Source organism: Octopus sinensis, linkage group LG10, assembly GCF_006345805.1.
Source record: "Octopus sinensis linkage group LG10, ASM634580v1, whole genome shotgun sequence".
In the NCBI taxonomy this organism is placed as follows: Eukaryota; Metazoa; Mollusca; class Cephalopoda; order Octopoda; family Octopodidae; genus Octopus; species Octopus sinensis.
The window spans coordinates 64,855,886-64,881,289 of NC_043006.1; the positions used below are offsets into that span (position 1 = coordinate 64,855,886).

General features: G+C 34.2%; 1 protein-coding gene across 5 annotated transcripts in view; it reads right to left on the reverse strand.

Moving 5' to 3' along the window:
- Window positions 1-1,650: 1,650 nt before the first annotated feature.
- The window catches only part of LOC115216544 (dnaJ homolog subfamily B member 6), a 52,776-nt gene continuing 29,022 nt past the window's right edge, over window positions 1,651-25,404 (reverse strand). For 2 of the 5 annotated variants that reach the window (XM_029785998.2, XM_036506737.1), the window contains exons 3-8: window positions 20,354-20,463; window positions 17,947-18,129; window positions 16,459-16,579; window positions 12,690-12,839; window positions 5,080-5,190; window positions 1,651-3,564 (exon numbers count right to left, since the gene is read on the reverse strand). In XM_029785998.2, the coding sequence (XP_029641858.1) occupies window positions 3,468-3,564; window positions 5,080-5,190; window positions 12,690-12,839; window positions 16,459-16,579; window positions 17,947-18,129; window positions 20,354-20,463 (772 nt within the window). In that variant the 3' untranslated portion in view covers window positions 1,651-3,467. The remainder of the gene's footprint in view (window positions 3,565-5,079; window positions 5,191-12,689; window positions 12,840-16,458; window positions 16,580-17,946; window positions 18,130-20,353; window positions 20,464-25,404) is intronic. The other 3 variants (XM_029785999.2, XM_029786000.2, XM_029786002.2) reach the window with 3 other exon arrangements.

Genomic DNA, 25,404 nt, shown 5'->3' on the forward strand with positions numbered 1-25,404 from the left:
TAGTTAAGAGAAAATAGTCTGTGTGTGTGTGTATGCACGTGGCAGATGCACAGGTACAATAAATACTAAGAATGTATAGGAAATAGATTTCCTTAAATGTCCAGGAGGATTGTTGAAAGTATTAGTTTCCATTAATAAAACGATGATGCTGCATTAGCTCGACACAGTTGCATGTTAGCAGTCTCTCGCTCACTGTGAAGGAAACCTACTTTTAAAGGTCACATTGAATAAGTTCTGATTGATGTTCTCTATTGTCTGTATGACTGACTTTTAGAGAATTTATTTATTTTCTGTTGTTGGTTGGTTAGGGTTTGGTTTGATATGCTGTAAATTATTACGAGACTTATTTCAATTGGATCAAGGCTGGTGATTGACAAAAAGCTTTATATTGAAAAATTTGTGAGTCTGAGTGATAAATTCTACTACAGAGTGAGTGAGAGGTGTGACGGTTGAGTTTGATGTAGATGAGGTCTTAGTATGATCACCATTGTCCAGTTTTCCATGCTTGCAATGGTTGGCAGAGGCAGATTTTATATGGCCAGCTGCTAATCATCAAGTAAGGTACTACTGCCCTGTCACCAGACATTCTTTTGTAGAATATTGGAAATGAATGACATCTGTATGACAGTGACACTCATTTACAACTCATATGAGATGTCAAGAATATTTTATAAAACTGTTTGCTGAGGACTAAAATGAAAGCAAAGATTATATGACTATATAAATTTAAACAATGTAAAGAAATGGCACAAACAATCATAATATACTGAAAACTGCATCTAATTGAAATCTTAGTATATTTATAATGTGCACGCATGTGTGTATGCGAAGTGTGCACGTGCGACCATGTGTGTGTGTTTTTTTTTTTAGCATGAACTCAGAAATGGTGAGTATATGCCCAATAGTGGTGATTTTGAAAAGCTGGTTTTATACACATATCCTCAAAGAGACAAAACTGACAGATAAAGTGAGAAGTATGTTAAAAAAAAATAATTAACGAATCAACATGAAATACATTTTCTTTTTTAAAATTGATTGCTGAGGTAGGAAAGCAAATTGCACAAAAAAAAACAAAAAAAAACTATCAAATCAATAAAAATGAAAACAAGACTCTGGATAAAGTTTTTATCTCTCAAGATATCAAGTCCATGTGGTCTTCATACAGAAAAATACCATTTACCAGCAAATTTTTGTTCCCCCAGCATCACAACTACAATAGCTAACAAATAGTTCTGCTGAGACTGGGCAGAGAGAATACAGCAGCATTAAAGAAAACCCCAATACAGACAAGTAGAAAATGATCTTTGGCTTCAAATATCTCCTTGCGTATCTGTGAGTGTGTAAACTCTTCAGAGGAGTAAATACCTGGGTAAATAAACTTGTCATAGATTACAAGCCTAACTCAGTTTATGACTGTCAGAGTTTATTTCTTACAATTCAAATTACAAGTGGAGTGTGGGGAAGCCAAGTTCACGTAGGCTTGGTAAGAACTCCTCTTGTAAAGTCCAATTTTAGCAGATTTCACTAACTAAGACAAAGATAAACAAACCAAGTACAATAAAGCAACATGTATGTACAGATGCACTACCATATTCAGATGTGAAGTGATGTAGAAATGAGTATTTCTGGAAGATTAAAAAAAAAAAAAAAAAAAAACTATTTCAACAAGAGGTCTTTGGTATTAGCCAAGTTAATTGGTAACTTTCACCCATAAACAAAGTTAATTACAAAGTATTTAAGCTTTTGTAAATCATTACTAAGCACCAGATGAAAATTTTTCAGAATTAATAACTGCAGATTTGAACCTCATTTTAGGGATCAGAAAAGACAGTTTTCAAATTATGTAACTTCGGAAGGGTGACAGGCAGCAATTTTTTAATTGTAGGAAAGGAGGAGGGGAGGGGGAGAAAGAGAGAGAGAGAGAAAGAAAAACCATGCAATTCAAAGAAGTCTTTGGTAAAATGGCCACCTACCTTAAATAAAAGGCGACATAACTTCGGTAAGCCAAAGCTGTAATAGACTATCTAACTTGTAAAGTTCTCAGGCTTCAATGTGAAGCTTATAAAATATTAGTTAAATCATTTTAAATGGAACTCGAAGTAAATAAGGCTATAAATAATAGCTTTGTCTAGAGTTCCGTTAAAAAAGATTTATTTAATGTCTCTCGATATAAAAAATATTAGTTATTTTTAATATATTTACTAAAACAGAATCCTTTGAATTATCAAAACTAAAAAATAAAGTGTTACAACTATAGAGAGGAGAAATAGAAAAGTGTGATGTTGAAAGGCCATCAGTGAAGTGGTACCACTTGAGAATTGAAACTGGATTATGAAATCAGTCGATTGAAAACCTAAACACTATACACACAAACACACACACCAAGATATATCCATCAGCACAACCACAACTGTATGAGACTACTTTGAGCTGAACTATGGCAGACTAAGTTGAAGCAATACAACAGACAGAGGCAGCTAGAGAGATGAATGCTAATGGATAACATTCAAACTTGAAGAAAAAAAAAAAAACAACATAAAAGAGCTAAATGAAAATTAGTTTTATTTTCATAGAAAACATTCAGCCACTACTACAGGAGATCAGTTTGGTGGGTGGTAAAAAAAAAAAAATAAAGGACAAATATAAATAAAGAAATGATCTTTCTGGTAATGTCTTCTATATTAAACAAGTTCTGCCTAGTTACATAAGCAAACTTTCCAGTTTTGCAACTGGTTGGGATAAAGAATCCCACAAATGGTAGAAACAAGGGCAAAAAAAAAAAAAAAAAAAAAATTGGCATCAATTTTGAGATGAAAAGCTTGAGAAAAGTTAAGTGAATTTCTAAAAAAATAACTTGTCCAATTAAAGATTGCCAAAGAAAAGTGCATATTATATCAGACTGGAGAACCCACTTGAATTGTTTTGCACCAGGTTGCAGAATTGTCAGAAGACAAACTTTGGGTTTCTTTGATCCAAATCACCAGATTTATTGAAACTTGTCATTTCCAAATGTGAAAATGTTTAAATGTGTGCTGCAGGTTATGTAAAGCCCCTACCCAGCCCAGCAACCCACCCCTATCATCACATACATCTACATACATTGATATATACATATGTATATACATATATATTTCAAGTCAAACATGTACATATACAACATTCTTGTCACTTCAGAACTAGAGTATTTAACGTTATGTAATTAGAGTTGTAGTTTCAGTTCCAACCTACACACCCTCCAAATAATAGTGCAGTCTTACAGAAAAAAATAACATTTAGTAGTGATAACTTTTATTGGGGATAAAAAAATTAAAGTTCTTTTAAAAAAAAAATTGGAGGAAGAGAAAAAAAAAAAACAATAAGCCCAAGTCAGACTGTCATATCTGATGACCAGTATTTACACTGTTCTTTTCAGTCCTAGAGTTCCAAAAAGGGGAATATGACAAGTATTTTTTTTTAAGTCTTGTACTTCAGTAGGTCAAAGCCTGTGCCTCCCCGTTCACTGTCTTTGATTTCAATACCCCATCTTCTTCAACAGTTACTGTTTCTATACCATTCTCCATAGTCCTGAAAACAAACAAATACACCAGTCGATTATCATCAACAGACAAGATATAATTTCGAACACTATAATACAGAGAGAGAAACAGAATAAGAGTTAGCAATTATAGTCTACACACACACTGAAGTAATGGTTTCATGGAAATAAGAGATGGGGAAGATAAATTTTTATGGTGTTGGTACTTGATATAATTCATGATTGGAGAATAAAAAAAACCCCACAAGAATCCAACAAAAACTCTAACAGTGACATCAGCAGATGTAGCAAACAAGTCACTATCATTCATGAGAACTCAATGTAAAAGGGACAAACTAAATATGGTAGTTTGTATGACACAAATGAGGGACACTCCTGTCTCCCCCACTTAAGCCTAGTAATAGGTGGGTGAACCCTGACAACTTCTTGCTATGGCCTACCACCACCATCACAAAAAGGGAGTGGATGGGTGACAGCTCTACCCACCATTGCTAGTCAACAAATCATTTGTCAGTTTTGGTATTGCTGGTGCCAATGATAAACAGTGCCATCACCATGACACCTATATATCTGCTGCTCTGCTTGACTAGATTTCAAACCAGTGGTTCTTAACCCCTTTTTACCTATGGACTTTTTAATTCCTATTTACTTGGGTGGACTCTCATAGCCATTTGAGGTTTTACAAAATCTCATACTGTTATCTGACTGGTCTGGGGAGCCCGAAGGCTGCACCAGGTGCAGTTGAACCGGCTAACCCATGCTAGCATGGAAAGCGGACGTTAAATGATGATGATGATGATGATTAGGAATTGTATTAAAAACAATTGTTAATATTGTGTATTGTAGAAGTATAATGGAAATTTTGACAAAACCTTATCTGGACTCCCAAGAGTCATACGGACCCAGCTTGAGAACTGTAGCCAATTCCCATTTCCAGAAGCCAAAACACCAGAATTTATATTCATATTGGTAATGAGTTAAGAATCTCTCATTACAATCCTTAAAACTACAACTTACTAAAAATCTAATACTAAAATGCTGTGCAAGATATTTTGTTCCCTCCTCATCCTTTCAATGATTGAGCAACATGTGTCAAGGCAGTCTATCCTTTTTCTTCAATCTGAGGAGTCATCTACTATAATAATACTTTCTCCATCACAACATATGAATGAGAAAGGAAGGGATGATAGATGAATAAGGAAGGAAGGGTTGATATCAAACTGAAGTGGGATGGTGAACATTCATTGCTGAAAAGAATTAACTCTGAGGGAGTGTGTGCAAGGGAAGTATGTGAATGTTTCTATGTGATTATTATGTACCTTATTTATGTACAAAATACAATTAGCCATCAGTTATTGACAGAATGGGGTCAGCTAGTATTCTATGTTAAATAAATAATTTACAGTTGACCAAATTACTGAAATACAGTGGTGGTGATGACACTACTGTTATAATCACTATAAAGCTAAAAGACTTGTGTCAGCATCAGGTAATAACCAGAAGCAAAATATGTACACATGAAAGATACTAAGTGGTTTACTTACTTTCTGGTTACAATTTTTTTGCCATTATTATACTTTGTTGAAGTTGAAGATGAACGGAAATTTCCACCCATTGTTGGACCAGTAAATGATGTACTTGAAAATGAAGTAAACCTGAAAATACAATCATAAGCAAAGTTAAATTAGGTCTCTAGAAAGCTGTTATGGTAATTTTTCAAACTATTGACCAAATCTTTAGAGATGAAAATGTTAATATTTACATTGATACTATCAGAATAGTTTGATCTCCAAATCATCAGGTACCATATTTGAACTCGTGTTCTCACCCACTATGACAATTTTTTGTTTATATACCTAGGACTCCTAAGGCCAGTTAGCTGGTTGCCATAGTATATATGTGATCAAGATGACAACATCCTTGAATGGGATGCTGGCCCATTGCAGAATTTAAGAGGAAAGAGACAAGCCAATTATATCAACCTTTAGTACTTGACAGCATTTCAACTTTTTGAGGGTCAATGAAATAAAGTATCAAAGTTGATCTCAGCGAGATTTGAACTCAGAATGTAAAGAGCCAGAAGAAAATACCACTAGGCATTGTTTGATATGCTAATATTTACTGTCCTAGATGAAATATAAAGCTTAATCCAATCTGCTTGCTGATCCAGGATTAAGATAACCAATAATGATCAGATATCAAACTGACTGAAATCTAATGTAGCTGTAAATGTTAAACTTTTTCCATCTTTAAAGATTGGGCTCATGCAGAGAGAGAGAGGGAGACGGTCTATTGAATCAATTATATTTCACTAGCTCACCAAGGAGGAGAGAAAAAGAAAAAACAAACCCCCAAGCTAAGTTGGAACTGGCATAATTTGAAACCAGAATGGTAAGGTATCAACTAGGTACCATAAAGCAACTCAGCCAACTTGACTGATTTAAAATTTTTTTTCTTTCAAGTGGTTTTAGTCCCTGGACTGTGTCCATGCTGGGCATCAGATTCCAGGGCATGGTTGCTTATATCAGTCACAGAACTTGACTGGTACTTCTGACCTTAGAATAAACATCAATGATACCCTGGGTGGAATTTGAACATAAATAGATATAACCAAATACCACAAGGTATTTTATGCAATGCTTTGCCAATTTTGCCATCAACTCTTCAAGTAGATGGCATGAAAACAAAGATTCTTTTTTAACAGAAGAGTTCATACCCTCCCCAAAAGGAATTTAACAACTTTGCTAAAATGGTCCCGGTTGAATTAAAGGTACCAAGAACCTTGATTGCTGTCAATAATGTAAGGGAAAGCAAACAAAATTAAAAGAACTTGAAGGGAAAAAAAAAAAATTAAGCAAAAGAACTTTGAAAGTAAACAACAGCATGCTTTTGTATTTGTTAGCAAATATCAACACTGCAGTAACACAAAGAATACAAAGTATTCCATGTTATTTAACCAGGCTTTTAAAACTAACCATTATCTATCTATGCACACTGTTAGTTATTCACACTACGTAGGACTAACACTAAGTATATAAAAGACAAATCTAATTTATTAATTTTCCATTCACTGCTACATTTCCACCAGTTTCCATTGAAAGACAAGAGTCAGCTGTTTAAATCTGGTTTTATATTTTTTTTAAACTCAACACGAGTTTTAAAAAAAATCAGACCTTATAGTTATATTCAACTAAATCAGGTAAAACTCTTTTATGAAACAGTAAGTTTGGACATCACATAATGAAGACAATGATCTTCATTATTTATTTGCAAGCCCAGAAGGGCAACATAAACCCAAGTCAACAAGGAGGATCTAAGTGTTCACACAATCTGCTAGAAACAGCAACCAAACCTCCAAATTACACATCATTTTAGATTTCCTTTCTATGGGTTGGCTGGATCATCATAGTTCAAGCTATTTCCAGGTGAGAGTCAGAGCTGCTGCATAGGTAATTTGCTTTGGTTTCTACAACTCAATGACGTTCAATCGCCAACCACTTTAGATTGCATACTGGCTGCATTTTCTTGTGGCACCATCACAAAAGAGGTTGATTAGGCTTTAGTGAGAAATGCTATGTTTGAATAAACTAGTGGTTCTCAATCATTTTTAGCCAATGGATCCCTTTCATTCTTAATTTACTCTACTGGACTTCCTATAGCTATTCAATGTACAAGAAAAAACCCTACTGTACTTTTATATCATTATTAGGAATTGAATAAGAAATTAAACCATTCTGCGGAATGTGCATAAATTTTAGCAACAAAGTTTAATATGGACCCCAGTTGAGAACCATTAAAATAAAATGGCACAATCATGGCGGGGACATTTGATCATAGATCTTCTGGATCAAGGATCACTTAGAGCTAAAACAACAAAGCCAGGATAACATACATTTGAACCAAATAGCCATAAGGCATACTCCCCTGCTTGGTTTAAACTACAGGTAGACAATTCCTCACCTGGTTTAAACACTACCACCTGACAATAGGATACCTTTAGCAGGAACCACTGCACTTCAATCCTCACCCAACCTATCTACCTTGGAGACCATATATATATATATAAATAAATAAATAAATAAAAGAGGCACTGTCTTTCCTCTTCTTGAATATACCATTTAAAAAATCTTTTTCCACTCGCAAATTAAGAAAACCCACCTACATACCTTACGTTAATCACCATTATTCACATGAGGAGCTAAGCATTTTATCAATACATCAGTACTAATTACTTTATTCGCTTGAGGTAATACTCTCCATACAGCTTTATGGGTTCTATAGTTAAAATCCCTCTTTCACAAAATAGGTTTGTGTGTGTACATGCCACACACATACCATGTACATGCAAAGAATAGGAGAGAAATGGTGAGGTTAATAAGGCATCTAAATGTAGGCATTCATCTTCAATAAATTAAAAATTAAAAAAAAAGAAGAGCAATGTCAAATAAAGGAAACAAAGATCTAATGCCTGATTCTGTCTCTAATGAGGATGAATAAAGAGCAGTTACAATTACATATGTATGTACATACACACAGTTGTGGCTGAATGTTAATTGACTGGACTTTGACATTTAGTAGATGGAATATAAGCTTAAAGATTGAAAACAATTAGCTAAAAGCATGGAGGAGTTGCAGAAAAAAGGAGGTAGACTGAAGAAGGAATATAAAATATGGAAATAAAGACAACTATGAAACAGATGTCAATGTCACTCACTCACTCACTCACACACACTCACACACACACATGCATGATAGATAAGGAGAGAGAGGTGAGAAAGAGAAAGATATAAAAAAGTAGTAAGGTATAACTAAGTAGAAATCAAAACCAAAGAAATGCAGAAATGAACCAAATAATGGATATCTGAAGACATTTTTAAAAGATTAGTTGAAACTGGAGACAATGTGATTACTATTATAGACAGTGCCATCCATAAAGGAGTGGTAGAGTTCCATGTAAGAACAGTAGTGTTAGTGAGTGAATGGTGTAATAAATAAACTGATATTAGTAATGGATTAGTAACCAAAGTGATGCAAACCTCAGAGTGGTGTTTGTGCGAGCAAGAATATCTTAAGTTTCGACTTGAAAGGACATTTTTTTAAAACTGAATAAATAACCAAAACTTAAATCCACATCATAAAATAACATTGGTCACATGAAATTATTGGAGTAATGCTTATCTCCAATCTCTATTAAGTAGACAGAAGACAAAATTTCCAATATCCATGTATTATAGGTATTTCCCTCACAGTAAGTTATGCAATGGCAGAGCAGACAACATTTTTGATTTAAAAAGTGCACAATCACAATGAGACACTTGATAATGATCAGAGATAAACTGATAAAAACATTACCAGTAGGCGTTTAAAATTATATTTCAGAAACATTTAGCTTTGGGGACTTCTATTTCTTAGTCCTCGTTACCAAGCTACCCATGCACACATGACTGGATAGCAGGACGTGTTTAAAGCTGGACGGAACCCTTCTACCGATGACTAAGGAGTAGAAACTATTTTCCTTTTGTTACCAGCATAATTGGGAGCAAATAGGAGTTAGATGCTTTATAGATTGACCCCCAAGTCAGCTCTGATCCAAGGTGCCTTAGCCTTGAACATGCTGTCTCCCCCTACTATCAGATGTAGCATTTCTAATACTATATCATGCAATATCGCCCATTTTAGGAGATGGTAGAATGTGAATTGAGAGAGATTTGTCTGCTGCTTCTAGTAAGCTTAGTTAAAACGGTTACAGGACATGAGATTTGATAGGATTCACAACCATGAATTCAGTAATCCAACACAAGTCTTGCATCTGATTTCTATTATGTTGCACTGTTGAGCTGATTACTAAAGCAGTGTTTAGGAGAGAAAATTAAATATTACACACATCAAATCCACAGCAGATTATTTTAGTATGTCCCCCTTATACCCATTAGTGACACCATATCTTCAATGAAAAAATACTCATGAAATGCAAGTAGTCACTTTAATGATGGGATAATCAGAGTTTGAGAGTTGCAGAAGTAATAATTGTCATTGTGTAATCATGATGCTTATAAGAGTTAACTGCCCTCACTCATAGTAGTAATGACAATGGAATGGTAGTGTAGCTATGGTATTCAACAACCTGTACAAAGGTCACATGTTCAAATCCACAGTTGGTGCCCTGTAGTGTGTTTGGGCATACAATTCTCAGCACCTCAGTTCACCTAAATCTGTTAGAAGGAATCAGTTTATAGAGATAAGTATAATCGTATACATTGACGAAGATGTAACCTAGGCTTTGTATAATGAGCAAGACGTTTCATGTAGTACTTCGTTGTACCGGACAACTTTGGTACACCCCAACTTACAAAGCTGATAACATATGTAAAGAGGCTTTCAAATAGAACATTTGTATTTTTCTGGGGGAATCTAAGCAGTATAAAGAAAAAGATTTCCAATATGATATGGTTATTTGAAATGAAAAGTTATGGTTTGGAGGCTATAGACATGCACTTAGAAAAACCATATCAATATGTGTGTTAAAAGTTTTAATCACATACTCCAATGCACAAACAAGTTATAATGCCTCACATCCTGCTGATAGGTTTTTAGTTTGTGTGTCACTAGCAACATATTTTATTTTTCTGGTCAAAATATGACCAGTAGACTTAAATAGGAAATACAGGTGGTAAATCAACACTACAAAAAGAGCAGTTGAGAGCCAGACCATGGGGATCTTTCTTATGGATCAGAAAGATCAGGTCTGGCAATTTGTAAATACAACATAGTAACCACCAATAGGTCAAATTCACTCAGTTCAAAACCCATAATTATAAATCAAGAATCATTAAATGCTAGTACTTCTAATTATGTTAGCTTTGTGATTTATATTTCTAATGAAATATATTTCCCAAGTTCCAATAAATAAAAAAATAATTTGGATTTAGTAAAATAATTAGCCTTTTTTTCTTCATTGCTATTTCAAACTGGGTTTTGGAATATAAAAGATTTTTATGTAAAACTACAATATAAAATTATAACTTCAATATGAACAGCTTAAAAGAAGGTGTTTCACATTGTTATTGAAAGGATCTTTAGAAGTTTTATTTACTCTAACACCGCTGGGAAAGATAAGAGCTATCATTCAATTAGATATTGGCAGTGACCAATATCTGCATTAGGTCTGTGGAATGGACAACTTTCAGATAGACCCAGCCAATCCATTGAGTTGTAAATTAGGTGCTGCAGGGTTCGAAGAATTTACTGCAAAATTAGCAAATAGTTTATTATAGTTAAGAGAGATGAAACATCAGGTTGATTTCTTCAGGATACACTAGGTTACAGGACTCACTGTGGCATATTCCCTTCACCTCATACATTGAAGGTAAAGGCCTGGGACCAAGTAGTTACAGTGTTGCACTCATGATTGCAAGATTGTGGTTTCAATTCCTGGATCAGACAGCAAATTGTGTTCTTGAGCACATTTCATTTTACATAGTTCCAGAACACTCAGCTGTAAATGAGTAACTTTGAGAGATTAGCATTTCATTCAGGGAGAATGTTGTAGTTCTCAGTCACCTATATGCCAGAGACAACAGGTGATTGGTTCTGAGCCCTAGGACCCAATACCAATGTCCAGGGGTTGAAGATAACTAGAAGGCTTCAGTAGATAAGATTTCACAAAGATATTATTGCAGTGGAACAAACTGCAGAGCTAGAATAAATTATGGTAAATTAGTCTTCTTGAACTATAATTCAATGTTCAAACAACTATAGAAACCTTGTTTATAAAATAAAGAGAAACCTTAAACTAAAGTCTATCAACCCTAAAAAGAAAAATAACTTAAGAAAACCGTGGTTTTAGTTTCAGTTAAATAACTAATACTAGTTTTATAGGATTAATAGAACTGAGCAGATGCAATCATTCTTTGAAGAAACAATATATTCATGACATTAACAAACCACATTTTAGTTAGTATTGGAAGAGCGTTGCTGAAGCAAAAGCCATTCAAGCAGCCTTTGATTAAAAGCCGATGCCAAACAAACCGTCTCCTACATTTGGTAATTAATCTTGAAAATTGCTAATTAGTTTTGTTATATTTTAGTGAATACCTTTTATGAAATAAGGTGTAGAAAGAATCTCCTATAGAAGTTCCATTTTAGGTTGAGACCATCAAATATTAAAATTCAAAAATTCTGTCTGATTAACAAAACTGATATTGAGCTTGTTTAGGGAGAAAGATATCCCTGAACAATTGGCTGTTGTAAATTTCTGAGATACTATATACTGTATCAGATATATTAGTGCTTGATAACTAGAGAGAGAGTAAAGAGTTGTAGTGGACAAGAAAGTAATAAATGATGGAATTCCACCACCATCAATATCAATGACATATTAATGGTGGTTCATTTTTGGCAAGCCAAATTTGCAAACCAGTAATAATTTCAACTTGTATTCTTTTCCACATAGTATTAATATAATTCACTCTTAAAATTCACTGACCATTAAAAAGAAATATTTTTGTTCTAGAACCCTCTTTTGCAAAGGGGTATATTTCTATATTTGCTAAATTGTAAGCAAAGACAAGGTGGTTGTAAACATTTGCAGAATCTATAACAAACAAATTTTGGTGTTTCATACTATCAACCAAACAAATGTAAAAATCTGTATTTGATGACATAAAAGTTGCACCCCAATTTTGGCAATGCCTATATGGGAAAAAAGTTCTTTATGCATTAAAGCATATAATATAGGCCCAACTTAACATATAGAACCCAGGGTGGGTCTTTTTTTTTTTGAGACAATGTTTTGGAAATAAAGTGTCTTATATGCCAAATATGGCATCTTGTTCAATAGATGCAAATAAGAAACACAATTTGCAGTGCTAGCCAGGTTTTTTTTCTGACAGAGTAGACCTACATATTAATAAGCTCCACACATCTTGCAGGTAATTTCTTACATGAGGTGCATTATTAAACTATAATAAATATAGTGACAAGAATGATTTAGCAGTTTGAATATCTCAACTAATTGTTTGGGAGATGAGACAGATGTCAGTTGCTTGTTGTTGTAAAAACTGTCATGCCAAAGTGAAAAGCAGGCATTATCAAATCAATCAAAAACAATTGCAGGTAATTGAAAGCCAGAAAAATTAAAGAAACATTTAGTTACCCTGCTGGTGCCAATTCAAATGGGTCATCAAAGAAAGAAGGTATGCCCAAACCAAACGGTGCAAATCCAAATGGTGTTCGTTGTCTGCGGCTGACTCCCTGCTGTTGTTGTTGCTCCATTCTGTGACGTCTATTGTGGTGTCGCCTTCGACTGAAAACATACTCGGGCTTTCAGTGGGCAGAAAGGATTCAGCCAATATGAGAGTGACCCCCAAGTTGTAGGTCACAGAGAAAGGGTGCAAAGACAACCATGCTTGTGATGGAAAGAAACACCAGGTATCCAACCCCAAAACCCAGTCCACTGGTATCCATGATTAGAGAGATAGACAACTAACTTTGAGCAAAGGTTTGTGGGAATGATTAGAACAGTGCTCTGTTGTTAGCATCAGATATGAATTACTCGATCACAGCTCAGAGTGGCAATACATGTAATAGTGAATGAAATCAATAGCTGATAGATGTTTCAGCTAGATGAGCAATATTGAAACAATAATATCAAAGTGAACATCTTTGGAAGATGTGGGGTGGGTGGTGGCAAACAGATACCAGTGGATAATTAAACAACATGCAACATAAAATGTTAATGTTAGAAATGTTAAATGTGTGAAAAGGAAAAAAAGTGCTCAGACAGACACACACCCTACACTAGACAGAGTAAGCAGAAACTGAACAAAAGTAACAAGTGAAAATGGTAAGGCACTTAAGACAATGGAGAAATAAAAACATTTAAAGTTACACAACTTTAATAAAATGTGAAGTTCATTTCTGCATTAATTTTGCAAACAAATTGCAGTTCTAATATTTGATGTGTTTAGAAGTATTAGTCCTTTAGAAATATCAGCAAACAATACAGATAAAATCACAGAAAATAAAAGAACAATGTCAAAATGTTTTTAAAGTAGTTGAGCACCCGAATAGTCTTAATTACTAAATATGGGGCAATCTCCAGTTTCATAGAAGATTCAATGAGATTGTAAAATAAATGAAAAATAAAATGAAGACAGTTCATAACAATGAGTAAAGAAAGTTTTATTAAATTCAGAAGAATATAATAAAGTTAAAATTGACTGTATGGTTTTAAAAAACCACAACCAGAATAAGTTAAGAATTACACTGCTTGCATCATTAACATAAAAATTGCATTAATAAACAGTGCTTCTGAAAAGTTAAACATATGCACCAAATTTCAGGAAATAGCTAAACTTATGCTACCCAAAAATGAGTGACAATCTAAAAAGCAGACTGTGCAAGGTGCATAGTGTATGAGTGAGGGAAGAGAAAGGGTGTGTTGCAAAGAACATTTGTCAATCCTAAATCTAGGATTGTTATTTTCTCTGCCCAAAGAAGGGTATGGATAGGCGAAGGTGAATAATTTGTAGGTAGGTAGGTAGGTAAGAAAAATAAAAAATAAACATGGTGCAAGAGACTGGATGTATAATAGGGTAAAAGCAATAGGATAGAATTTGAAATAAATGCTGCTCTTAATGTGATTTCTGAACAAGGAATATTGTATAAATGGGTGGGTGGAAACCATTTATAATTAAACTAAAAAAACACTATATAAGACATTAATGAGATAATTAGATTACAACTGTATTAAATGAAACAAGCTTTCTAAGAGCAATTGTAAAATTTAAAAAACAAAAATTTAATGTTAACCAGAAATTCAAGTTTAAAAGTAATGCATTCTAAAAATAAAAATATTTCTGAATTATAAAATTGTAAATAAGGCATGGTCTTAAGTTAGTGTGATCAGTCTTGCCTTGAATCTGACCTGTTATCAGTTTTAGGATTCTGCAATGCTGCACTAAAGTCTCAAGATAAATATGGCTTCATTCTGTGAGTGAAGCTTTGATTTTACTATCACTTTTGAAAGCCATCAACTTCATAACTTTGCTATCAATATGGCAACATGTCTATGTAATTAGAAAAATCCATGACTAAATGTTGATTAATGAATTTAATTGGATAAGCAACACACGTACATCTGGACAGATGTTAATATTTGACAAATCACTGGTTGCAGTAATCTAAGCATCCCGTATCTGTGGTCACATACTAACAGAAAAGTTATTACTATATTTTAAATGGTAGCCTCATTGAGTTGAGTCAGACTTCAACTATTTGATATTAAAATACTGCTACTAACACTGTAACTTTGAAAATTCAAGCTTCACTCATTGGAATGCAGCCATGCTGAGGTACCATCTTCAAAACATCTTTGCCGACCCCAGTACTTTTGGCAATTGTTTTCTGATTACATCAGGGACAAACAGAACTATTTTGTTAAGGTTAAGAAATTATAGCCATCACCGATTTTTGCTATAACATTTCATATACAAGATATCAGATGTAAACAATCTGATTGAAGATTAAAAATGGACAATGGGTATATTGTGCAGTGGGGTTTTGCCTCTTCATCAGCACCCTTCTAACCCTTAATCATCCTCGAACAAATTGCTTAAATAGCCACCACACATAGCAGTGTAAAGTTATTCGATATATCAATTTAAATATTAAATGCATTCCTGGAAGCTGGTATGTAAATACAAATGATTTGTAGGTACGTGGTATTTCGTTATGAAACCTAACTATACTAAATATTTTTATAAGTCCATACCATGTTCTGTGTTAGCAGTGCTCTTTACATTATTCTATAGGAATTATAACCAGCACTGATTTTTGTTATGTTTCATATTGAGATGTCAGATGTAAACAGTGAGATTCAAGATGAAAAATGGGTAATGGGCGACACTAGTTACATTTTTCAACCCAGCAATTTAAGTCATTCTATGCTGATTCACATCTAATGGGTTCCAAAAAAAGATTTTATCTGCCAAAATTTCATTCACAAGGCTTTTGTTATTACTTGCATAAGATACCACATAGTGGGTTCAAGACAGGAACCAATGTGGTAGCAAAGAAAATCTTATCACATATCCTTGAGATATTATTGACCTGTTCTTCCAAATGTTAATGAATTACTTCACAAGAAACAACCATCAGGTTTGAATCGAAATTTTAGTTTTTCTTCTAACATTGCATTCCTAAAACAATCTTTTGCTAAGTCAAATTACATTAACTTCTGTAACAGGCAGGTGAACAAATAAGATGAACATTTAAAAGAAGTAAACAGGAAATCAATACAATAAGAAGTTTAATGAAGAATGAAAATATGTTCTAGATGTGCAAACTGGAGAGTACGTTCTTGGTTAAATGAGAATATTTAATATATAAAAATTAACAAATAAACATCATGTATAAATTATAGATTTTTATACTGGAAATAATGTTTTTCATTGCACAATCAATAGTGCAAAGAATTAGTTAAAATATTTCCATCAATTTCTAGGAGAGTAGATACAAATTTGCAACAGCAATACCAAGATGATCCCAGTTAAAAATTAAGTGAACAACAGGGACTGGACCTCTAATTTTTTCTAATTAATGATTTATACAATGTATAAATTTAAGAGGCCAACTATTTACTTGGTATAGTGTTTTAAAGTTAACAAAAACAACCAACCTGTTTGCACATCTCAAAAAACAGTTTAAAAATATTTTAATAAATTGTTATTTGGTATTAAATGAATAAGCAGTAGTTGGAAGTTCCAGTGCAAAAATATCATGCAAGACATTAATAGAAGGGGAAGAAAAAAAAAACACCAACAATCTGCAGGTGAAGCAGATTCTATTTTCATTAACTGAAGAGAGAATTTACCCATCCCAGTGCTTTGTCTGCTAACAATAATAAAAAATTCTCAACTTACCTTGGGCCAGCATTGAAGACAGACTCATCAAGGAATGGGTCAAAAAGGGATGGACTAGGAAAGCCTGGAAAAGAATGTTGAAACATTCTATCGTTTGGTTGAATTCTGCATGTTCGACCGCCTAGAACCAATAGAATAATACTATGATCCATTGACACTTTCTGAATTTATTGATATTAGTAGCAGGCTTTTGGTCAGTAAGTTGTTACTGCTGAACATAGTGGAGAAGTCAACTGCTGACTTTTTAGCAGGTCAGGTGAGGTTGAAACGAACTCATGAAAGCAATGAGTGGCTTTGTTGAGACTTGTACAATCTAACCACAACAAGCACTATTCTTACAAATTCCTACCAAAAGACTCATCTAACTAGAACCCCTTCATTGTGAATGAAGGATGCCATTTTCATAATTAGGAGTTGAGAAAAAACATGCAGAACACACCTTATATACATATATATATATATATATATATATATATATTAAAAAAAAAAAAAAAAAAGACAGGCAAATCAACAAGTTTATGAAACACCGTACAGGAAATAAGCTTAGTAAAAAGAGCAGAAATTCTAGAATGGCGTACTCTATAGAAATACAGCAAAAAGCTTTATAAAAAAAATCTCTTATCCACCATAGTTACCAAGAGCATATTCCAGTTTTCAAAGCAGTAAACAGTTATGAGACAGCCTTGTTCTGGATAAGACAGCAGTCTATTGCAAGTTTTACAACAGTATTGGAGCATAACACTGCAAGCTAATCAAACATTCGCTTTTTAATGAACTGTACATCTTCATGACACCTATATAAACTAATAGGACTGTATCACCAAGACTTTGGCAGTTAAGATATTTACTTAAGCTGGCAACAGAACAGTCAGGAGGCATGCAAGGAGAAGATCAGTCTTTGAAAAATTTTTGAAATGTATAATTCATGTTCACACCAAATTTTTTCCCCACTTCAATTCTGATGTGTAATGGATTCAAAACAGGAATATTAAATTGTCAAGACAATCCTATTTGCTTAAATGAAAATAATCAGAAATAACTTTAGCAGCATGAAAAAGCTAGTCTTACAATATATGAGTGCCAACCTAATTTTTTAAAATGTTGAATCAATAAAATAGCTTCTATATGATTATATGACCTGCTAGATATAGATGCTAAATCATTTTCAAAATGCAACATACTGTCTTAATATAAACTAGATAGTGCAGCCCTTAAAACATTGGCTTGATCAAGGCCAAATGGGAGCAAACTGATGTGTGTAACATTTAAAACTTAAACTTAACACACTTCTTTGAAAAGAAAATTTAAGCACCAGAATTGTCAACATGCTGAAAGGATTTCTATTTCATAATACCTCTGTGTGACTTGAATGTACACAACAGGACAATTATGTAATTGACTGGAAAAAGGATTCAAAGTTATACAAAAGGTTGGGATTGATTCAGGTGATACCAGGAAGAAAATCGTGGGTTATTTCCCCTACCATACCTGAGAAGAATTCTGCGAAAGGATCTCTTCCTCCAAAGAATTCCCTAAACACTTCTTCAGGATCCCTGAAGTGGAAAGCAGGGTAACCAAAGCTAAATTCAAATCCAGAACCAGGGTGACCATCGGTGTGCATTCCTGTGAGGCCTTCAAGTCCATAGCGATCGTAGACATCTCGCTTTTGTTCTGAAAAATAAAAGCCACGAGAGCTTAGATATAGTTATAGACATGAATGTTATAGATGTAGAAAAAGTTTTTAAAAAACCCAGCCTTATGTAAATAAAATATGGTAATGAGTTGAACCAGCTATTTGTATCATACAATAGGGTACACACACAAACACTTCACATTGTAAAAACCATGTATGTCAAAATTTGTAGAATTAACCAACACAATTATTGCACAAATCTATTTCAAGCTGCCCTCACACATTAAACTATCACTATTATTAGTTATTTGAATTTATTTCCACCAGCAATAATGAGTCAAAATATATTACTAGTACTTATGTGAGAGAGAAAAAGAAAAAGAAAAAAAAGTAAAATTTAGTCTGTAGAGTAATATACTTAACACAAAGCATTTATCCTGGCATCCAACTATATTTACCTCTCAACCCTTATTTTGTATATTGGCAAATGGCCTTAAATTTCTGAGGATGGTTGACTGATCAATTCGGTAGTAGAAATATTCTGTAATCCAATTCAATGTTGAGCAAGATGCAAAACAAAAATCAACTCAAGTGAGATTTTGGGCTGGGTGAAAATTGGAGTGTCTTGCCTGTCACTTCTACTTGTAAAGAGCTTAGTTAACTATAACAAATGACTGAGGTTAGCTTGGTAAGAACTCACTATGCTGACTACCTCATCACTTTCATATATAACGACAAAGAATTGTTTAAAATTAGACCAGTATCTATCTATCTAGGTCGTCCCTTAGGATGCTCCTACTTTTCCACACGTTTTCCCCATAAGCTTTGATCTTCCATAATGGTCCTCAGCTCCTATGACAGTAGTAGATACATTTTATTTAAATAAAATTAAACATTTTTTTTTTTTTTTACTGAGAAGCAACCTGGAGAAATTTTAAATTGTGAATGATACACAACCCAATATTCTAAGTTAATTGTATAGTGTTGGTCAATAAAGAGATATAAAGAAAGTCAGAAGGCTGATGTTTGGTATTTGGTTTGAACTTCTGCAAAATGTGCTTGGTTAGAAAATTATGAATGGATTGAACAAAGTTTTAGAATGGGGTTGGTGAGTTTTAAGATAGTAAGGATGACATGAAGTGGATGAGCAAGTAGGTTTGAACAATTCTAGAGAAAATTTATAGAAATGGTAGGTTGATAGTCCAAAACAAAGCAACAGCTTACCATTTACAAAAAATTAGTGTAAAGACAAATTTTCAAATGACAGGATAAAGAACAAGAGAGACAAGCTACATTAAACCAGGAAGAAATGGACAGACACACACTCAAGTTGATTGTGGATTTCTGCCTCATTTCTTGTAGATGTTATGTCTAACTTTGTTGGGTAATAAATATTCAAGACAACATATATAAATGTTACTCCACAATTTTGTCAGTTCTATATTTGGATATTTTGTTTTTTAACCTATGGGTAACAAAGATCAGCATATTGTAAAATTTTACCCCCCCCCCCCCCATGATCTTTGGGTTAAGTAGGTGACTCTCCACCCAACTTCTCATTGTTTCTACATCCGAGTATTAATCCAAAATACTTAGCAATGAAACTTGAAAAAAATTCAAAACCTGCTGAGGTCAACTTTACTTTTGGTACTTAGTAAAATACTAAGCAAAAACTGGAGTTAATGTAATTGATCAACATCTTCTACCCAAAAGCCTTGTGCCTAAATTAGAAATTATTAAGGCTTTTGGGTAGAAGACGTTGATCAATTACATTAACTACAGATCTGGATTTTTGCTACACCCCTGGGAAAGCAAGTTTCTTTTGCCATTAGTAAAAAAAATAAATGATAAAAATAATATACTATAAACCAATTATAAAGAAATTACTTGCTAATCAGCAACTGAACACTTGTACTTAAAGAATTGGTCTTCACCCAATTGGCTCTGCAAAAACTAGAGCTGATTACCTCCATCTAGTTACTGATTTTATTCCATTAAATTATCTAAATTAACTTCAATATCAATACAATGTTTTAAATCTGGGACTTAATAGGCTTCAAAATCATCTAAAATCTTGAAAGCAGCATTGACAGGTTTCAGAAAGGAGAATAAGGAACCTTTGGAGGAGGAGAGGGATGCACCACGCCTAACATTGATGTCAAAAAGGTGAAATGATACTCATTTATGAACTCCTCAAAAGGAGAGAGAGAGAGAGAAAGAGAGAATGTGATCGAAATGGCATGAAAAGGAGTGAGTACTTACTGTCAGAAAGTACTTCATAGGCTTGAGATATTTCTTTGAATTTTCTTTCAGCTTCATCTTTTCTGTCAGGATTTTTGTCTGGATGCCATTTTAAAGCAAGTTTCCGATAGCTGCAAATATATTAACATTTCAAACATTAGATACATATATATATATAATCACCAGTTGATGTTCTTAAATAACTGCAAAAAGACAGAGGCTGCTATAATTTTTCTTTTACTTGTTTCAGTTCAGGTTGTGGCCATGCTGGGGCACCTCAAAGAATATTTTAGTTGAATGAACCAACCAACAAAAATATGCTAGTGCCTCATAAAAAAACACCCAATATACTTTGTAAAGTGGATGGTGTTAAGAAGGGCATCCAGCTGTAGAAACAATGCTAAAACAATGGAACCTGGTGTTGCTCCCAGCCTTGCCAGCTCCTGTCAAAACATCCAACTCATACCAGCATGGAAAACAGCAATGATGCTGAATGTATAGAAGACTTATCCAATATGCATTTATTTTTCAAATAATAGGCTGTCATTTGAAAGAGATTTAGTAAGAGGCTCCCAGTTACTTAATTTACAAGCCTTGCTTTCTTAGAGACAAAAACCAAACTTAACTCCACATATTATCTAACAAGACAAGAGTTTTCTCTTTAGTTAAATGGTTTGTCACATATTCCATCCTAACTTTATCTTATATGACATTGGGAATGAAAGACTAAATTGTAAACAAAGAACTTGCAATAAAAATGTCAAAATAAAATTTCTGTTCTCAAAAGCACTGCTTCAAAAATTAATGCCAATATTTTATTTCAAATTAGCTTAAACCATAACTGAAAATGACGTGCAGTGATGGTGGAGGGTGTAGCATTTGCATATTCTGCTCTCAGGGGATGAAATGTGTTGGGGGGGTGTAGGTGGATGGGATGACAATGACAGGGCTCCCCAAGGACAAGCATTACACAACGTAACAATTTTCAAAAAAAAATTTGTTTATTGTATCTTTTTTATTGTTTATCAATCCATTTTTTCTGCTGATTCCAAAAAGGAAATTATTTTTTGTGTATCATCAACAGTTAAAAAGAATATGTCGACTTTTAATATTATATATTTGTTATTGTTATAATGTTCCGCTACTAAATGTATGTCTAATTTTCTTTCAGACCAATTACTAAGTTTTGCTACTTTCAGGATGCCTACTAGAATATGTAAAAATTCTCCAGATACATTTTGCTATGTGTGTGGTTATTAAATTGGAAAAAAGCAGGTATTACATAAAATCGTGAAAGGTGCCAAATTGTGGATAGCGTACAGACTACTTCGGAATGCCCATGGGTGACCAGGACAAACCATGGGCTCCACATGTGATATGTGGAAGCTGTCGATCTACACTAGAAGGATGGTTAAGAGGTACAGGAAGGTCAATGCCTTTTGCCGTCCAAGGGTATGGAGAGAGCCAAAGAACCATCACGATGACTTACTTTTGTATGATCAATGTGACAAAGTACAGAAAAGTGAAAAGAAGACAAGCTCTTCAGTATCCAGACATACCATCATCTAGAGAACCTGTCCCACATGATGACAGTTTACGAGTACCACTACCACCAGAAAATATTTCACCTGCAGAGTCAACAAGTAGCAGCAGCCAAGAAATGGAGGAAGCTTTCGTACCAAGAATGACTTTGGAGTCTCACTTTCCAAATCAGAGTGAGCTAGATGATTTAACCAGTGATTTGGGTCTTACTAAGTCAGGAGCTGAAGTTCATTCATCAAAGTTGAAGGAATGGAATCTACTGGGGGAAGACTGCAAGACATCTGTGTACCAGAAATGCCATGAAGAATTTGAAATTTACTATGAAAATATTAATAATCTGTGTTATTGTAAAGATGTGATTGGTTTGTTTACTGCTATTGGACTCAAGCATGATTCTGCGGAATGGCGACTGTTCATAGATAGCTCAACACGAAGTCTCAAAGCAGTGTTGCTCCACAATGGAAATAAATATCCTTCTTTGCCTCATACACACTCCATACATCATCATCATCATTTAGCATCCGCTTTCCATGCTAGCATGGGTTGGACAGTTCAACTGGGGTCTGTGAAGCTGGAAGGCTTCGTCAGGCCCAGTCAGATGTGGCCGTGTTTCTACGGCTGGATGCCCTTCCTAACGCCAACCAATCCGTGAGTGTAGTGGGTGCCTTTTACGTGCCACCTGCACAGGTGCCAGACAGAGCTGGCAAACGGCCACGAACGGATGGTGCTATTACAGAAGAAAGAAAATTACGATAATGTCAAAGAACTTCTCGACAAAATAAAATACGCATAGTTCAAGTGGGATGTTTGTGGTGATTTCAAGATGCTTGCCTTCTTGCTTGGCTTGCAAGGGGGATACACAAAGTATTCATGTTTCCTTTGCTTATGGGACAGCAGAGCTGATGATGATCATTACAAGAGAGTACATTGGCCCCCACAAGTGGAACTGCAGCCAGGAATGTTAAATGTTCTCAAACAGCCTCTAGTAGGTTCCAACTACATATCAAACTCGGATTGGGAAAACAGTTTGTAAAAGCCTTAGATTTTAGAGGAGAAGCTTTTCAAGAAATTTGTCTTATGTTTCCAACGCTATCTGAGGCTAAGATTAAGGGTGGCATATTTGTTGGGCCCCAAGTAAATGCAATGTTAAAGTCGAAGAAACTGGAAAGAGCGATGACAAAAGTTGAAAAAGAAGCTTGGTGTGCATTTCGTGATGTAGTTCGTGGATTCCTAGGAAATCACAAGGATCCTAACTACAAACAGCTGGTAACAAAGCTTATTGAAAACTTCAAGAAAATGGGTTGTTGTATGTCCTTAAAGGTTCATTTTTTGCATTCTCCCATAGATTTTTTCTTCGAAAACTTGGGTGATGTCAGTGAGGAGCATGGTGAGAGATTTCATCGGGACATTGCAACTATGGAAAGAAGATACCAAGGACGATGGTATACTGCTATGATGGGAGATTATATATGGTCTCTAGTCAGAAGAGATGAAGGTATACACTCCAGAATATCTCGATCGTCAAAGCACTTATCTTAAGAAAACAGTTATCAAGGTATTTACAGCACAGAATTTCATTGTTTCTTTTTGTTCTAACTAATATTATACTTCCTAAATACCTTTCAATATATGAAAAAGTAATAGATGTTGTGTAATTATCCTTACAATACTAGAATACATTGAACCAACAAAGTGCTGAAGAGAAAAGTTACAAATATTATGAGCAAATATGAAATTAGGAATAAATAAATAACTATCGATGTTATGTCAAAACGAGTGAGATTTTTTAATTTAGTGGCAAAAAATGCATATATGAACATTAAAAAATACAAATAAACAAAACATGTGTTACATTGTGTTATCGAGGTGATTTTTGGATATCAAATCTTCTGTGGTGGACGAGTGTTGAGTACAGCAAGGCACCTTGCTTCCTGAATCATGAAAGTTCAGCTCACTGCATCGCACCTTGGGCAAGTCTACAGCCCAGCCTGACCAAAGCCTTGTGAATGGGTCTGGTAGACAAAAACTAAAAGTCAGCTGTGTGTGCACACACACCCATGACTTGACATCATGTAATGGTTACAAATAAGCTATGTTAGCTATTTTTAGTCTTCCATGAAAAACGTTTTGGGCATCAAAATCCATCTGATCCATGCAAGCATGGAAAAGTGGGTCTTAAACGATGGTGATGAAACAAAGAAACGAATCAAATCAAACCACGACCCTAGAAAACATAAGATCTTATGTGGTTTAGACATTTTGTAATCAAATACCCTCATTCAATGTTAAAGTTTGATTATGCTAAAAAGCTATGAGAAAATAGTAAAACTATTAAAATATAAACTTAACCCTTTTGTTAGCAGATTTCTATTGAAATGCATTGCCTTTGTTTTAATTATAGAAATAATGAAGAATTTAGTAAAATAACTGAGATACTGAATCTGGTGCTTGAAACATAAATTGACATGAAATTTTGATGAACAGTATTTAGATCACTTTAGAACAGGACAGCACCATGGGTGGTATTGGCAGGTTGGTATCAAAAAGGTTGAGTGCAATATAATGAAAACACAAGTTGCAAATGGAAGAGATTAACCAAGACTAGAAAATTCTCAAGATGATCAGAATTTAACAGCCATAGAACAAAAACTATGTACTTTTTTTCTTTAATAGAAAAGTAACTTTTTTTATATACTACTATGTATTCATGTGGGTGTGTAAAAGAGGAATAGCAGCAAGTTTTTCTGTCCATCTTTGGCCTTCTACTGTGAGTTATGGCTCCTTGAAGCCACAGCATGTATAGTGGCCAAGCCAGAAAACCACTTTAATAAGGCAAACTAGGTGAGAGTAGCTTTTGGGTCCTAAATTCTTGATGACTTTGGATTAAGGGGCACCTGATACAGCATGTAGAAATTAACCGCAACAGACTGAGTGAACGAAAACACTGGGTTCAATAGGTCAAAAAAGCAGTTTCAGCCAACATTGTGAAATGCAAAGAGCACAAGATATCGAAATCCTGGTCATCCATTGCACCTAGACATACCTGCATCTTAAACCTGCCTTGCCTATGGATGACAGCAAGCCTGGGTAAAAGACCAAGGTGGACATTTCATAATTTGCACAATTTCTAAAATTAATTTCCTAACAATTGAATCAATGGAGAAGCTATGTTTATCCACCCCATTGTCATAGAATAGATGACCATCCAGTGCTCATTCATTGAATATAATGTATTAATGTAAAAAGTTACCATTTTTATACACTATGTACTGCTGTAAAAGATAAATAAGCATCTTTCTATACTCCTATAAACAGTCAATGCAGAAGCTGAGTAGTATTTCTTAGATCCAATAAACTAGTATGACTTAAGTCTAATCCAAACATTAGTTTAAGTCTTTAATTAGGACTGCAGAACCAATGAGAGCAAAAAGTTTCAAGTTTCAAAGTTTAAGTGAAACATAAGAATAAATTACTTTAAAATCACAAGTTAATCACATAGTCAGTGCTTAGGCATTTTGATAATGCTAAAC